This window comes from Siniperca chuatsi, linkage group LG12, assembly GCF_020085105.1.
Source record: "Siniperca chuatsi isolate FFG_IHB_CAS linkage group LG12, ASM2008510v1, whole genome shotgun sequence".
In the NCBI taxonomy this organism is placed as follows: Eukaryota; Metazoa; Chordata; class Actinopteri; order Centrarchiformes; family Sinipercidae; genus Siniperca; species Siniperca chuatsi.
Genome location: NC_058053.1, coordinates 10,665,149 through 10,681,219, shown reverse-complemented (window position 1 = coordinate 10,681,219; position 16,071 = coordinate 10,665,149). Strand labels below are relative to the sequence as shown.

The 16,071-nt window shown below is 39.7% G+C and overlaps 1 protein-coding gene across 1 annotated transcript; it reads left to right on the top strand.

The window, feature by feature from the left end:
* Positions 1-2,415: 2,415 nt before the first annotated feature.
* Positions 2,416-16,064, top strand: LOC122885042. The gene is made up of 12 exons (XM_044215647.1): positions 2,416-2,599; positions 4,561-4,706; positions 5,385-5,466; positions 5,825-5,960; positions 6,905-7,107; positions 7,539-7,675; positions 7,941-8,082; positions 8,499-8,783; positions 8,883-10,052; positions 10,409-11,199; positions 12,418-13,505; positions 13,623-16,064. Exons 1-12 carry the CDS (start codon positions 2,474-2,476, stop codon positions 13,625-13,627), a joined length of 4,311 nt encoding a protein of 1,436 aa, XP_044071582.1. The 5' UTR covers positions 2,416-2,473; the 3' UTR covers positions 13,628-16,064.
* Positions 16,065-16,071: the final 7 nt, after the last annotated feature.

The following is a 16,071-nucleotide window of genomic DNA, read 5'->3' as shown; positions in this document are numbered from 1 at the left end:
GGTGTGGCTAGCCGTTTTACCTGTCGGTCAGGAGCTTCACCAAGGAAGGCTGTATAAGTGGTAGTTCACGCTACCCCTTCTTCATTAAGGCACACCATGCAGGAAAACTGTACAAGCAGTGGGCGTCACTAGCAACGAAGAAAAAGGGTTTTCCGCTCATGATTCCTGCCAACCATGTTCACTGGAACACACGACTACCACAGAGGAACCACTGCCAGGAATAGAGCCTGGGTCTAAGCTGCGATTTGCAAGTGTTTTGTCCCTGCACCACCCATTAAAGTGTGCAATTGTTTCAAAAGTTTTCACAGAGTTTGAAATATAAAACTCACATGCCATAATAGCATTTGGTCTATGTCCATGTACACACATGCTTGCAGAGTGCTTTCACAAACCCTCTGAGCCCACACCTGTTATGAAAGGGGCTTGCTGCCCAGTCTGCCCCAACAGCACACAAACAACTGCAGCGGCATAGCTGTATGTACACCCCCCAGGGAACATCAGTGCAGGCATCAGGCACAAAGTCTTGTCTCTTTCTCCAGCATGGTGTGGAGAACAGGATACCTCCAGCTGAATCATCAGAAGCCCTAAAAAATTTTCTCATGGGTAAAGAGTTTTTCCCTCCTCACCAATAATAAACAACTACAAGGTACAGGGATACTGTGCGCAGGGCTCTTTTCTGATGTTGATGTTACCAGTAGTATTTCAGTTGACAGGAATTTAAGAGAGATTTGCCTATTATGTTAAAATTACTCTTTGGAGGGGGCTTTGAAAACTAAAGGCAAGAGGCCTCTTTCACAGAATTAATTTTGACATGTCACGGTAATAAAATGAACACCGGCTGTCATACTATCACGGCTCACTGGGACACTTGAAGAGAGCGGAGCCATCGTTGTTGTTGTTAGTAACACCTGTGCTTTTCCAACTATAACAAGTCAGAATGTTGCTCTGACCTATTATAAGAGTATATGAATTTCATTATTAACATCTGCAAAGGGATTCTACAAAATCTGACCTTTCTTATTTCCATACATGTGGTGTTATTTATACCTGATTGTGCATGTAAGCTTTGCAAACCTTATTTAGCAGTCTTCCTTTTTAGGCAGCAGGGCTCAAAGGACTGTTTTTTGTTTTTATATTTTTCTTCTTCTTTTTTAAAAAAAAAAACCTTTCCTCTTCTTTCTGCTGTTTTTTCTCTTCTAAAACAACCTGTCTGTGACCAAAACCTCAGTCAACACAGGCCCCAAGTGACATGGTGTAATACTCAAATATGGGGATAATTTTTGAATGAAGGTGACACCATTGCAACCATCTAAAGATCTGATTTTTGACTTTTTTCTATGTTTCTTGAAATGTAGACCCAGCTGAGAAGAATCTTTCATACACTGTAACCCAATCGGAATACCTTAACTTCTGACTGTATAATGTAAAACTAAGTCAAACTTTCATCTCTTCTACATAGGTTCAACATGTAATAATTCTACTTGGTTTTAATAGTTATCAAAATTTGAGCATGTAACACTCACAAATACCTGATTGTAAATTCTACTGTAAACATTTTCCTTCATATCTAAGGCAATACTCATCTGATTAACGTGAAATTAAATTCACAGGCAGAGAATTTGTTAGATGACTACGTAACCTAAATGTCAACCATTTTTTTCCTGAAATTTGGATTGCTATCCCATAAATAAAAACAAAAATCAAAAGTTTGCACAATCGTCTAGTCTCGTCAATCTTGATGTCCTGTTTGTAGTGCTACAACAGTCAGATTTATTAATAAATACATTTGAAAAACGAGAGTTAAAAGTGCATAACGTTACTGTGTTCACTGTGAAGAATATAACTATTTCAAGTTTCAAGTCTCAGCAAGTTGATTTTCATGGGGAACGCCGCAAGGTAGGGATAAAATAAAAAACGTATGTTAGGCCTACATAACTTACTCTTTTTTTGACAGTGGATTGTCAAGATATTCACATTTTTCGCTCAAGATTATTTCCGCCTCAAGTCAATGGCATGCATTATGTAGTATTTTGCCGATGTGGTTCAATAGATAGAGATGACGTTAGGCACTTTATTTATACCCGGGGGGAGTTCTCAATAGGCCCATTTGTAAAATAGTTTTATTTTATTCAATCAGCCTTGGATGGTTGGATATGGAGTGCCTGCTAACCAAATAATTACATCGCAACAGTCGCCGGTTCGATTCCAGCCAGGGACCTTTGTTGCATGTCATAACCGTGATACCCCTCTTTCTCCCCGTTCACCTCTTCTCTTGTCACTATCAAATAAAGGCAAAACATTACCCAAAAATGTCTGGATATGATTGTTTGATATATATTGTTAATAACCTTAAAAACTTTATTAGTACGTTTGTAATTACGCGGTTGCCAGGTTGGTAGTGTTTTGCTTTGGGGTTAGGATACTACGTTACAGACCTGGCAACTTTGACTATGCGCTGGATACAGCAGACAGTATGGCGGACAGCGAAAGTGATTTGGAAACAGACGGGCTTGAATTAGCTCTGGACACATTGTGTAATAGACACTGCAGAAATCAGTCGTCTCTGAAGAGCAAAGGCTATTGCTCTGAGTTTTGTGAGGTATGTTATAATCCATGTTGTTAGATGGTCTACCTAGTCGGTGTCTGTTTGTCGCTAACGCTACTAGCTTCGCTAGCTAACGTTAGCCTACAGACTAGCTCTATTTATGCAGTTGAGTAGCTAATACTGTGGCATAGCCCGTCAGAAATACAACATAAATTGTTAACAAAATGTAGTTAGATATAAACTGTGCTTCTGGCTAGGTAACTTCGTGTACTAACAGTGTTTTTCGAGCTATCTGCCTGATATTTGATAATGCTTAGCTTTATAGCTAGCAAGTCAGTTAAGGTAAGCTAATTAACGGTATGAGGTTAACATAAGTTAGCTAACGCTATAACGTTAGGTCCTCTAAATAACACATGCCTCTAGCGAACTGTGTTCCGCTAAACTATTGGTTATTATCAACACTTTGTTTTAAAAATTAAGAAAAGCACACCATAGCCTGCTCTTAAATGCCAGTAGTTGAGATGAAATGCCAGGTTAACAGTTAGGTAAATACAAGATTTGACTATAGTCACCAATGGGAAACTTGATTTTTTAGCAGTCATGTATCAGAAGTAACGTTAGTGTAAACACTACAAGGTAACCTAAACTTACTTTACGCCACAAGTCAGTGAAATCATTGTATGTCCCCCGTTTAAGTCATGCATTAGTTGCTGATTTCAGTCTTGTTAATACGACATAGTGAACCACTAATTCCTTTATTCCATCTGAATTAGCTACTACACTGTCCACAAATGTTGCAACAATTGCTGTCCCACCTTTCGGAGAGGTCTCTGTTACAATGGATATGTCAGAGTTATAGGATGGTAAACTGTAAAACATTACAAGATATCACACCACAGTACAAGAAAGCTCTACAGCGTTAAGCGTTTGCAAACACCTGTTAAGACTCTGTTTGAGACAATATGAAAGTTAGGGAAATGGTTTATTAGATGAGTAGTTTGTGTCATCATGTTGTGCACAGGGAATGTTATAACAATGTTACAATAAACGATATACTGTATGTATATATTATTTTTTGCCAAGATTCATTCTGTAGATTTAACATTCTAACTGTTTATTGTGATTAGGCAGGCACTTTTGATGTACCACAGACACCCAAGTGATTGTCTGTATTGTCTAGGTGTTGTGGCCAATCAATACAAATGTCCCTAACCGATTCTTTAACTTTTATTCATTTTGAAGGCAGCACACTATTTGCAGTCAGTGTGCAGTAGGGTTAAACAAAAGGGCTTAGTTTTGGATGGATGATGGTTTAGTGTTCAATTTCCATGGCCATGACATTGGTTAACCAAATTAGACTGACATGACATGTATTGTCAGCACAAATAGCAGTCAACACATATAGTGCCTACTTAATTAGGAGGATTATTAATGTCATATTTTAAAAATAAATCCATGGAATGTCGTGTTTTTAACAGATTAATTTCCCCAACCAGAGCCACCAGTTACACCTGTAATAAAATACAATCCAAACTCAATAGTCAGGTTTTCTGACCAGTTAGCTTGCTGCTAAAGGAGTATAGTTTTAGTAGTGGTTAATTGTTGGCTGTAAGTAATCTAATTTTTTTTTCCCTTTATCAGATGGTAGATTGCCCACCATTATGCATTCCAAAGCAGCATTACATACAAAGCCTTAAAGAGCCAATGTGGTCAAAGTAATAACGACAAATGTGTCTCCACTGAAAACCCCTACCTCTGTATTTACAAGTAATATCCACAGGTGACATGCTAGCACACTGAAACAAACCATGTCTGAATGTGCTGAATTTTTAAAATCAAATGTTTAAAAAAATATTGTGGTGATCAATTATAGCCCATTTCTTTTAAGTAAAGTAATATGTGTAGTGTTTGGTTATAAGACTCTGTAAGAACAAGATAAACTATTATTGTATTGAAATGACCAAATATTTTAATGTTTTTATGGTGTTCTACATGTCTGTGTTCTTCCTGCACAGTTGGTTGAGGAGTACACGGGACAATGGCAAGTTCCTCTCCCTCAGCTGAAGGTGCTGCGGACTGCACTGAGCAGTTTCACCAAAGCCACTGCTGCCTTCCCTGATGACTGTCAGCACATCCACTATGTTCTCAGCAGTCTGGCCTTGTAAATAGTTTGTTACTTGGAAACTGAATATTTTTTGTTCGTCATCATGCTATTTCCCACTCTTATTTCAGTAACTGTTACCAGAAAGCATGACACATCAACTTCATTGTAGAACCAATTACTGCAGCCATGTGTGGCTCCTAATGGCAGCTTTTAATGTTGGCGTTCTTGTTTACCAGCATTTGTTATCATTTTGATTGGAATAGCAAATGCATTTAAAAAACTAGTTGGTTAAAATGTCTCATCCCTGATTGTCTTACAACTATACAGCATACATTTTTCTTTGTAACTTAAGAGCTGTTTAAGAGAAACTGAAAAGGGTAAATCAGTGTTTAAGAGTGTAAGGTATTAGCATTTACATTGGGGGACAATGTTTGTTGATGTTTTGAGGGGCAAATAAACCTTAATGAATTCTTAGCCCACACCTTGAATATGCGTAACCTAAAAGTAAACAATATACCATAGTAAACATGGCAGCCTTATTTGCTTGTTGTTAAGTGAAATGCTGGAGCTTACCCTTTTAGGTACATTGTCCCACAGCAATAGCATACTAGTGTTATCTTTTCTGCTTATTTTTACAAACCCACTGGAATGAGAGAAAAAAAAGCTTTTTACCTGAATCAGCTACTAAGTAGAGACGTTCTTTGGCAAACTAATGTTCCTCTCATTGTCTTGCAGGAGCTTCTTTGAACTGATGCTGTTTTTCAGCAAAGAAGAATTTGTGGAAAAGCCTTTAAAAGACATTGTTGATTCCTTTCAGGTGACAAAAACTGATCCCGTCTCAATCCTTAGTTTTCTAATATTCACACAACACATGTTTACTTTCACGTCCAAGACCCATCTGCTGTACCTGCCATTAGTTAGCTGTGAGTGTTAAGTAAAAGTTACCAGCACTTAGCCAAAACCACTGCAACACAGCCAGTCTTACCCCAATGTTTTATGATCAAAATATTAACTAACTACTACTACTACTAACTACTTTAGTGTTTGCTACTGCTGATCTATCTGTTGTAATTTCAATCATTTTAGTAGGCAATTATGAACCAGTGTGTCTTAATCCTAGTTGTGATTAGTCAAAAGTCTTGTGTTCTGAACCAGTTTTTTGCCACTATTTGTAGGAGTGCCACTCTCAACTCCTGAGGCACAGGAACATCTACCTTCAGCATGTGAAGCAGATCATCAAAGCAGGAGGCCCATGGGAGAATCCAGTGCTGCAAGGAATCCTGAAGGAGGCAGACTTGCCATTAAAAGAGGGTAGGCTCATGACCATATTTAGTAGCTGATATGGCATACACACAGAGAACACTGCATTGTCAAGTGGGTCACCCCACTCCTGTGACCAGACACTCTAATGATAAGACCCACTGAGGTTGTGTCATCAACAAACGTAATCAGTTTAATGGAGAGGTACAGGTAGAAGAGGATCGGTGAGAGCACACAACTTTGTGGAGCAGCAGTGCCGATTGATAGGGAGCGTGACAGGTTGTGTTCTAGCCTCTCCTTCCTGTCTATCATTCATTAATCACTATCACACTGCCAAATGGAATTCAGCTGCTGCTGTTTTTGATGGATTTGTTCTGAATAGCTGTGCTGAATGCATCTCTTAAGTACGCAAACATGACTTCAGCATTGGAGCCCCAAGTGTCAGTGTGGTAGGCTGAGGTTTGCTGCACTTTTAGTCAGTTTCAGGATGATGCAGTCACCCTATTTTTAAAAAACTATTATTGAACTGGTGTTGTCCAATTTTATTCTTGCAGGCTCTCTAGGGTGTCATGGCTGAAAGTTATCAAAATATTTTTGGTTCCTTAAATAATTTGACTACCATTGGCCAATCGGCTTTTGGGTGTGTCATTTATGGTATTTGGTCAAATCTACAGTAACTTTAAAATGCTCAGTCTGGTTCCTCCTGAAAATGCATTGACCTCATAAGCAGCTGATTAAATGTTTTTTGCAAAATTAGCAAAAAACAAATTCAAACAAGTAGCAGATTGTATGCTGTTTCTTTAAATTATATGTATGTTATCCCTAAATAATAATAAACCTAAGATTGTACAGTACATGAAACACTTTCTCACTTTCTTTTAGATTTCTAATGACACCAACATCAGTGTTATCTATTTGACATCACCCTAGCCCACATTTGTATGTAAATACCCCCATATCATATACATTAACACATGTAATTCCCTCCCATGCAGTTGAGGACTACTTAAGCTCAGAGTTGCCAGTATTCTTTGAGCTGCGAGTTCGCTATCTGCAGGCCTGTGAACGAATGCAAGAGGCCAAGGCCCTGGCTAAAAGCTGCCTGGAAAATCGCGACGCTGGAAAGCATCTCTACTTCCATCAGGCCTACCTGACCTGCCTCTACAAGGCCTCACTGCATGAACACCTTCATAAGGAGGTAAGAGACAAAGTGCAAAGTATTAAGGATGCGATGCATTGTGGTGCTGTGTAGATGAATATGTTTGCCCCTTCAGATGGCAGAGATGGGGTTGGTGGAAAGGCTGATACTTAAAAACAAGAAATAGCTGCACCAGTCAAAATAGGAAGCAGAAAAATCTCTCTAAATAGTTGATATCAGTAAATTGTCAAATATATAAATCAACCAATAATTTAATAAATGATTTAAACTCAAATCATTATTATGATGCTGTATTAAAATAAAAACTACATTTGTCAAACCTGTGTGATTTAGGTGAATGGGCCCTGTAATTATGAGCAGATGATTCTTGTATTCCTTGTGTCCCTCTATCATTGTAATGCATTTTGATTTACTTTGTATTTGGTTTATTTTTTATGCATGTATGTGCTTCTACATATCTTCTTCCTTAGATGGCAGAGATAGATGGCCGTAATGCAGTGGAGATCATCTGCAACACGGAGAGTGTTGAAAAAGATGAGCTTCTGTTGTCGCTGTGTAAAGCTTTCCTTACCCAGCAGCTACATAATGGAGACATGTACTACATCTGGTAAGAATGACCTTCAGACAGATACATCACACTAATACTACACAGGACTATCCTCCTCAGTGTTCGTAGTTGATGTTACTTTCAGGCTCTGTAAATTAAATTGTTTGTTATAATATGTGTATCAAGAATCTTGCCGTAAGGGGAGCTGTTGGCAGGATGTTTGGTTCAGTACACCTCTGTTTACTCACTTAGGAATTAGAACAGTTGTTAATTAACACATAACTGAGCTAGATGTCTTTGACTTGTCATCTGCTGCCTCCTGCAGGGACCTGGTGTTCATCTGGAGCAGGTTGCATCTTAGGGCTCATCCCTCCAGAGAAGGCTTCTTGGCTGAGTGCTTGCAGTTGGCGTCCTCTGCTACTAACGTCAGAGCCATCTTCCCCTTCATCAAACTGGTCACTACAGAGGTGCGACGACTGATGATGCTCACAGCATCATCTTTTTCCATGTTGTGCTCCTCAGGACAAACGATAAGAAAATATTTGGCACGTTGTTTGAAGCTTGCATCTGAAACATGTATGAACAAAGTGACAATACTTCAATCTGACAAGGATCTTACTCACGCCTCATACCTGAGGAAGATATATGTCAGGTCAAAACATCCTTTACACTGTATAACTGTACACTGCCTTCAGTTTGGTTTCATCAAAAGAAAACAAAGCATTAAGATGGCTCGAATCTGCCAGTGATAATGTATAGAGGACAAAGTTGAAACAAAAATTACAATTTTGTTTTTAAATATAGCTGAATGTGTCATTCCCTTATGTTAGAGATTCTACCATTTTACCTTGTTTTAATCACTAGTGTGTTTGCTTTTGGTCAGCTGGGGGGTGAAGGAGTCCAGGTCTGTGTGGAGCTTTGTGCCAGGGCTTTGCAGCTGTGTGACATGCCGGCTGACAGTGTAACCCGGTCCCTGGTCTGCAAGACCATCGCTTTCCTGCTGCCTCATGACCTGGAGATCTGTCGAGCCTGTGCCCTGCTGGTCTTCTGCCAGGAACGCAGCCTGGAGGCTTACCGAACTGTCTGCCTGCTTTACATGCATCCTGACCAGGAGCCGCATCCCAACAACAGCCCTGTCCGGACCAGTGTTCGCTTCCATATTCTGCAGGTCAGAGGGGGTGAAGAGGGAAATATATTATATGGTATAGTGATACAGTATATTAGCAATATGATTTGAGCCTAACATTTGTACATCTTTATTTTCCAGATGCTCAAGGAGCGCCTGTGTTTTGACCCTGAGTTTTGGAACCTCCTGACCCTCAGGACACATTGCTTAGAGTTGATGAGTGACAAGGTCATGAAGGCTGCAGTTCTCAGTGAGATGGAGGAGGAAGAGGAAGAGCTGTTAGTAAATAATTGTGTAAATGACTTATGCACTCAAGGTTTCAATTCCTGCCAGTGCACTGAAGCTACGTTTGTGAACCAAGACCTTCCAGAAAAGCAGACTATGGATGGAGAGACAAAGAGAAAGTGTGTTGCCCCATCAAATAATGCTCTTCTGAAGAGGAGAACTTGGAGGAGAAGATTGCGAAGGAGAAAACAATCTATGTCTGACGATGAGGCTGACCTTGGTGATGATCCAGAGATCAAATACAATCTCAAATCCACCTCTTTAGGCAATGACCCTATGTATTCACTTAGACGCAATCACACTAACATGGAAAATTCTGCTTCTGTAAAACTCCCTCTAAACCGCAAGAGAGAATACTTGTCTAGATGTGTGAAAAGCCAAATTTTGAAAAGGAAAGGTCAGAAGAAAAGATGGTTGCAAGGTCTTCCAAGGCTGGAGCAGGTGCAGACAGTTAAGGAGAAGAAGGTCAAAGTTAAAGGGAAAAAACGGGGACGGAAGCCTTTATCGAAACTGGAACTCTCCTTCCCTGATAATGAAATATCCCTTACAGAGGAGGAGTCTGGTTTTGAGGAGATAACTGACACAGAAGACAAAGAGCAGGATATGCCTCACCTGGAGAATGAACTTGAACAAAAGAGTGAACAGAATGAGAATCAACATGAGCAGATGGATGATCTTGAGAAGGAAAATGGATTTGAGGATCATACTGACTTGGTCTGTGGTAGCAGTCTCAGTGAACTAACCCAAGAGGAATCTCAAACACCGTTTGGTTCCAAGCTTGGTGAAGGTCCTCCTAGCGAGCCTCAAGCTGCTGTTCCTGCTGTTGAAGCAGACCCTGAGCTTGATGGTCCACCCTTAGAATTATTGGATTGTCCAATAGCACTGTTACACAGCTACTCTCTTAAATCCAAAAAGCCTGACGGTGAGAAACTGCAACCTCCAGAATCTGCAGCATCAGATGAGCTTAATGGCGACACAGAACAGGAGCCCCAACCCACAATGGAAACAGAAGTGTCCAACACAGAGGTCAGTTGTTAGTCTGTAATTACCCTCCCAGGAATTTCACAATATAGGTTCATAATTACTGGGCATGTGTATTTCAAATGAATTCATCTTTACCTTGTCTAACTTGTTAGATGATGCATTAGTAGCATTTTGCTTTGATTAAACTATACTGCAGTGGAATGGGTGTGTTTACTCACTCTTTTGAAAACAGATATTCAGGAAGAATACTTTGACACACTCATGTCAATAAGGAAAATAGAAAGACATGAGGGGGTTCAAGTGCCTTTTGTTTGGAATCTTATTTGATATTCTGCTGAGTTTTTCTGTTGAACTCATAGCACTGATTTGAGATCACTGGTTTGTTGTCTTTTCTCCAGGTGATAGCCAAGAGAACGTGGAGGGACAGAGTACTCCGTACTCAACAATATGCCCACTTGATGTACCACTGCAACTTCTGCCACAAAGACTATAAAGGCTTGAATGTTATGAGGCACGCTCTCTCACACCTGAAGAGTAGGAAACTAAGATGTATACTCTGTGGAAAACGCTTTAAACAGCTTCCTTTTGCCAAAAAGCATGTTCTGGACCACATTGATGAAATGTGCAAGCAGAAACCCCCTGATAAGGAGCTATGCACTGAGAACACTCCAGCTGCTAATGGAATAGTGGATAATGTGGAAAATCAGAGCCAGCCTCTGGATAAAAATCAGACTTCCATTTCTGATGTGGAAACTCCTGAACAGAAACCTGGAGGTAAAACTAAAGTGTCAAGCCTCAAGAGGGAAGATCGAATCATCAGGAACCTCCGTACCCTCATCAAAAAGACATCTGTGCTTCACAAAAAGTGCAAGAACCCTAACGCAAATATATTCAAGCAGGTAGACTTCAAAGATGAGCAGGTAATCATTAAAGATGGCCTGGTGATTGTAAGAGATCAATCTGTGATGGAGAAGGAGGGAGAAGGAGAGGGCAAGGAGAGGCCAGCAGGAGAAAATGGCTATGGTGTCGACATCACATATCACTTGTGCCCCTCGGAGTCCTGTGATAGAGTATTCTTGAGGATCAGCGCCACACTAACAAAGCATGCTATCAAATGCCATATTAGCGAAGACAAGGTGCTGGAGAAGACTTTTGTTTGGGCAAAACACAAGTGCAGCCTATGCCTCAGGTAAGATGTACAGTATATCGTGCATTGCAGACGTTTAACGTGACCATCTTCACATGTTTATCCGCTCTGTTATTTAAAAGTATTTGACTGTGCAATTGTACAATTAAAGGTGGGAAATAGGATGACTTGTACACCGCAGGTATACATTTTATTAAATGTGGGGTATGCGATTCTAATCCAATACATGTCTTTTTGTCAAATTCAGCGAATATCTCCTCATGGTACGCTAGCTGTCCGTTCAGTGTGTGCGCTGAAAAAAAATCCGGTGTTTGTACACAGCCCTGGCTCTGTAAATGGGAAATAAACAAAGTGGCTTGGACCGAGCCACACAACACTATTCCAGCCATTCCAGCTATGATTTGTGTGTCAGGTAACGTTAAATTACTTGCTCATGGACATTCAGCTTACTTTCTAGTTTACCAAGATATGCTGTTGTTGTGATGTTAGCTATAGTAGCAGGAGAGTTGTGAGTATCGCTGTCTGGAGCTGCTGTGCTGGCTCTGAGAAACCGTCTCATCCACTCTGGCTGTTAGCTTCGCAGCAACTGTAGGAACAGCTTGCTAACCCACAACCTAGCTAACGTTAGTTAAATTACTTGCTGTGTCGTTGTTTGCTTTATGGTATTTGTCATGGTATTGGTTTTCTCCAGAATCGCATACTCCACCTTTTATGTCCGGTGTAGCTGGTCATATTACTACAGATTCCAAATTCTACATCTAGATAGCCAAAAACAGGAATGGTGGAAACTGATTATGAATCAATCAATATCACATATCTTTCCTTATGAGCAAACGCATGTGGGACAGACAATGTAAAAGTTTTGGTGCTTTTTTTGGATTCCAGACTTTTAACACAAACCATGTTCGGAAACATGTTTGGCAAAGACAAAGTCACGCAATACGATTACAGATCACAACTAACGTGTCTGCATGTTGGGGGAGGGGGAAAGAAGAAGAGAACTTGATTAACCTGCCAACTAGGGGTGTAACGATAGTTAGTAGTTCATACACAATATAGTGTTCATGACTGTACAAAACTCATTTTATCATCCTTAGGTGCCAAATGTACAAGAAGGGCTTTCGAATTTCACCTTTTTAAAAAACAAAAAACATTCAAAATAGGTTATTATTTTTATTATTTAGTCTTGCTAAAGCTTCTTTACTGCAAACTAGGTTTTTGAGGGGAGCTTAGTGTGCTGACTGTGTTTTCCTCCAACAGGCAGATACAGTTTCTTCAGCAATATAAGGACCACATGAAGCTCCACGATACACCTCTCCAGCACTTCTGCTACCACCACCAGTGTAACCAGCGCTTCTTGACACAGCAGGAATTAAAGGACCATGTCAGAACCCACCAGCCTTTCAGACCTCAATGTCCATTCACAGACTGTGAGAAGTTATTCTCAAGCCTTCAAGGTCTCTATGACCATGAATGGAGACACTATATCCCAGCGCCTCAAAGAGAGGAGCTAGAGTTGGGACCCAGCAGACAGAAACAGCAAAATGCTGAAGCTCCATGGAAGCAGAGAGTGAAGGTTGAGGAGATATGGTTGCAGAGTAAAAAGGGGCAGACAGAGAGTACAGCCCTTGATCATGTTGAGGCCTCTAATCTTGAAAATTTCAGAGAAATCAAAACTGAAGATCAGCCTTGTGATGCAAATGTCCTGGACAGCAGTCAAGACCTGTCTAGATCTGATAATTGTTCAGAGAAAACAGTCAGCTATGAGCCCACAGATGAAAGCAAAGCCACTATCAATGGCTATCAGAATGAGACAACAAACCAAAACCAAATGTCAGAGGGAAAGAACTCCACTTCCCATACTGGTGCGGCTGCAGCAGCTCCACGTAAGAGCTGTCGAAAAAGAACACCCATCGAGTGGGACCCCTTGAACGTCCGAGACCTTGAGGATTTGTCCACTTTGGCTGAGGGAGTCCAGCAGAAACTGGGAGAGCCACACATCACTGAGCACAAAACATTCAAACCTGAAGATCCCTCCTATGCGACTTTTGTCAAAGCCCCCTTCATCCGGCCGCCACCCTCCACCTACCTGGATGAATCTCTGCTCTCAATGCGCAAGAGGAGGTCCACTGATGAGGCTGCTCCAAGGAAAAATGTTTACTGGAGCAATAAGAAAAAGAAGGAGCCTGCCCCAGAAGAGCAGCAGGTGGTCAATGTGGCCCCTGAGCAGAAGATCAGGCATCGCTGCGACAAATGTCTTTCCTCCTTCAGCAGCGTAGAAGAACTACAGAAACACCAAGCCCTTAACACCTGCTCTGCACTCTTTGGCTTTGATTCTGATGATGAAAGTAAGTATGCTTGATTCACTGATTATAAAGCGTATCAAGCCATTTATGTATGAATATTTCTACCCCCTTGAACCACTAATCAATATTAATCAAATTTTTTTCATTTTTTACTTTTAGGTTAGTGCTAAGTGAAGAGGAGCTGTAACTGGAGTGACCATTGTACTCTGCCACCTTGCTCAGGGCACGCATTCAAGATCAAGGAACACTGGAACCCTTTCTTAATACTCAGATACAGCACTTATTTAATTCTTGGATAACAGTTTTTAAACAAAGGCGAAATATGTGCCAAAATGGTTTATTGGAGTACTTTTTTGTCTCCTAATTTAATTCTTAGAACCTTTTGAAGCAATAATTTTGACATCTAAAACTAGTTTTCAACACATCCACAAAACATCGTCAGTGTGCGCTCTGTCAAGTAGGTACAACAATAACAAATCTGTGATGAATCTATATATTCTCATAAGTTGAAATTCATCCACCTTTTCAAACAATATTGGTTATATAAACTAATTTTGTTTTCTCAGCAAATCTAAAAGTAACCCAGAAAAATGCCTTGGAAGTGATAAACCAAATGTCCCAAGACAACGTCCCTAGAATGAAAAAACACAATAGTTGTCCGTGTACTCAGTTACGTACAGCCTTAAAATAACTTGTAATCGCAGTTTTCCTATTTTAGACCACAGAATGCCAAACCTTTGCCAGATACTGTGGTAAAGTAACACATGTAACCTTCAGGAAAAGGATTGTGAACCTGCTATGGGAAAGATATTGCTCATCCATGTATTTGCATGGCTAAAACGTCATTATTGAAGCAACTACATTTAAATAGCACTTACATTTTAACCAGGGCTGAATTTCAAGCTTATTCCACGGTACATAATAATACATTTAATTCAGTCATTCATTTAAGGAGGCGAAGTTTTGTATGGATAAATGAAATGCTTTTGCCTTTCCTAGCATACTTTGGGTAAAAGACAGAAACACACTGTTGGGGTCACTAATCCATCACATTACACGTCTTTTGTCATAGGTTATAAGGTACCTCTAGGTAGCTTGATAAACACTCACCCATTGACCCTTGCTTTCCGTCAGCTGCAAAATGCTTTCTTGGGTGTAGTTTGCACCATACACTGAGTCAGAAGTTTCATCTGTCACAGATATACAAAGCAATGGAGAACCCCCCTCAGTCCTTTCCCATTAGAACTTGGTATAGCTACAAAAATGAATGACTTGTCTAGAAGCCATTTCCTTTACATGGTGATGTATTTTATTTATTTTTGGTTGCCTTTAAGTCTGACCTGTTGACACTATGAATTACATATCCATTTGGCCCATATAATGAAGACCTTAACAGTCAGGTAAAGTGAGCCTGAAAGAATGTAATTTTTTTAACCACAAATTTACATATTTAATTTGAACTTAAGCAGGCATTCTTCTTTTCTGAATCAATTTGATTTAAATCATTTTACATCTATTTTAAGCCTCTCTTTTTTACAAGGTTTTTAGACAAATGGCTGCCCAACTAATTTCTTTCATGGACAACACTAACTTATTTTACACTACAAAAAAAATGGGTTTGCATTGTTGATCTGGCTTTGAATTTTTTTTTTTTTTCCTCATTCCTTGGTGGTAGTGGGTCTTCCATCACACTCAGAGGGACTTCTTGCACATCTGGCTGCCTCACCTGTGGTGTTGGAAAATGATGGCAGAAACATGGCATTATTAATGGTCTCAGCTTAATATCTGAAAGTCCTATCCTATTTTGTCCTTAAGAGTATGGATTTTACATGCAGTATATCATAAGCAGTGTTTGCAACTGTATGAAATATTGTGAAAAACCATGTTAAGTGGTGGCAAGATGAGCTCAATGCGCATTGCCTTCTCTTAGCACGTTTAATTATTGTAGTCTTCCAAATGAATCATACTGAGCATTGGTCTTTGTAGAGAGGATGTATACAAAGTCTCACTAGAGGTGACAATAACATTGGACATGTGTTGGTTGTTTCCACATCTCTATACAGTTTAATTGTGTGTTGTCAGCATAATTTGTGTGGGCTGCTGTTTTTGTATGTAAGCAGGATTGTCAAGATTGGGTTTACCTTTGTTACAAGTCTTCTGGTCATGGTATGACACAGGAATCAGTCTGCCTTCATACTGTCACACTATTATTCTGTACAGTATATGAATTCACGATTTTATTAGTGCCAAGACAGAATCAGTGTTAGACTGTAGCTAAAGATAAACATTGAAATCAGTAACAGAGTACCAGTTTGCTTTGAATTTCAATTTGTCAAAGGATTTCATTCATACGTTTAACTTAATGACCATGTATTTCATTATGTAGAAAATTTCACATTGGTTGTTTATGTATATACTTTTGAGGTGGTTGATTTGTTTAATAACTTTTTAATGTAATGTTTTTTATGGGACTGTGCCCTTAAACTTGCTTATTTATATGTAAAAATGTTAATAGATTGGATTTGTAAAGGTAATGATTCCCCATCTATTTTTCTTAAAGAAAAAGTGATTCCATTTGTTTGAATAAACAAATGAAACAAAGTCTGTG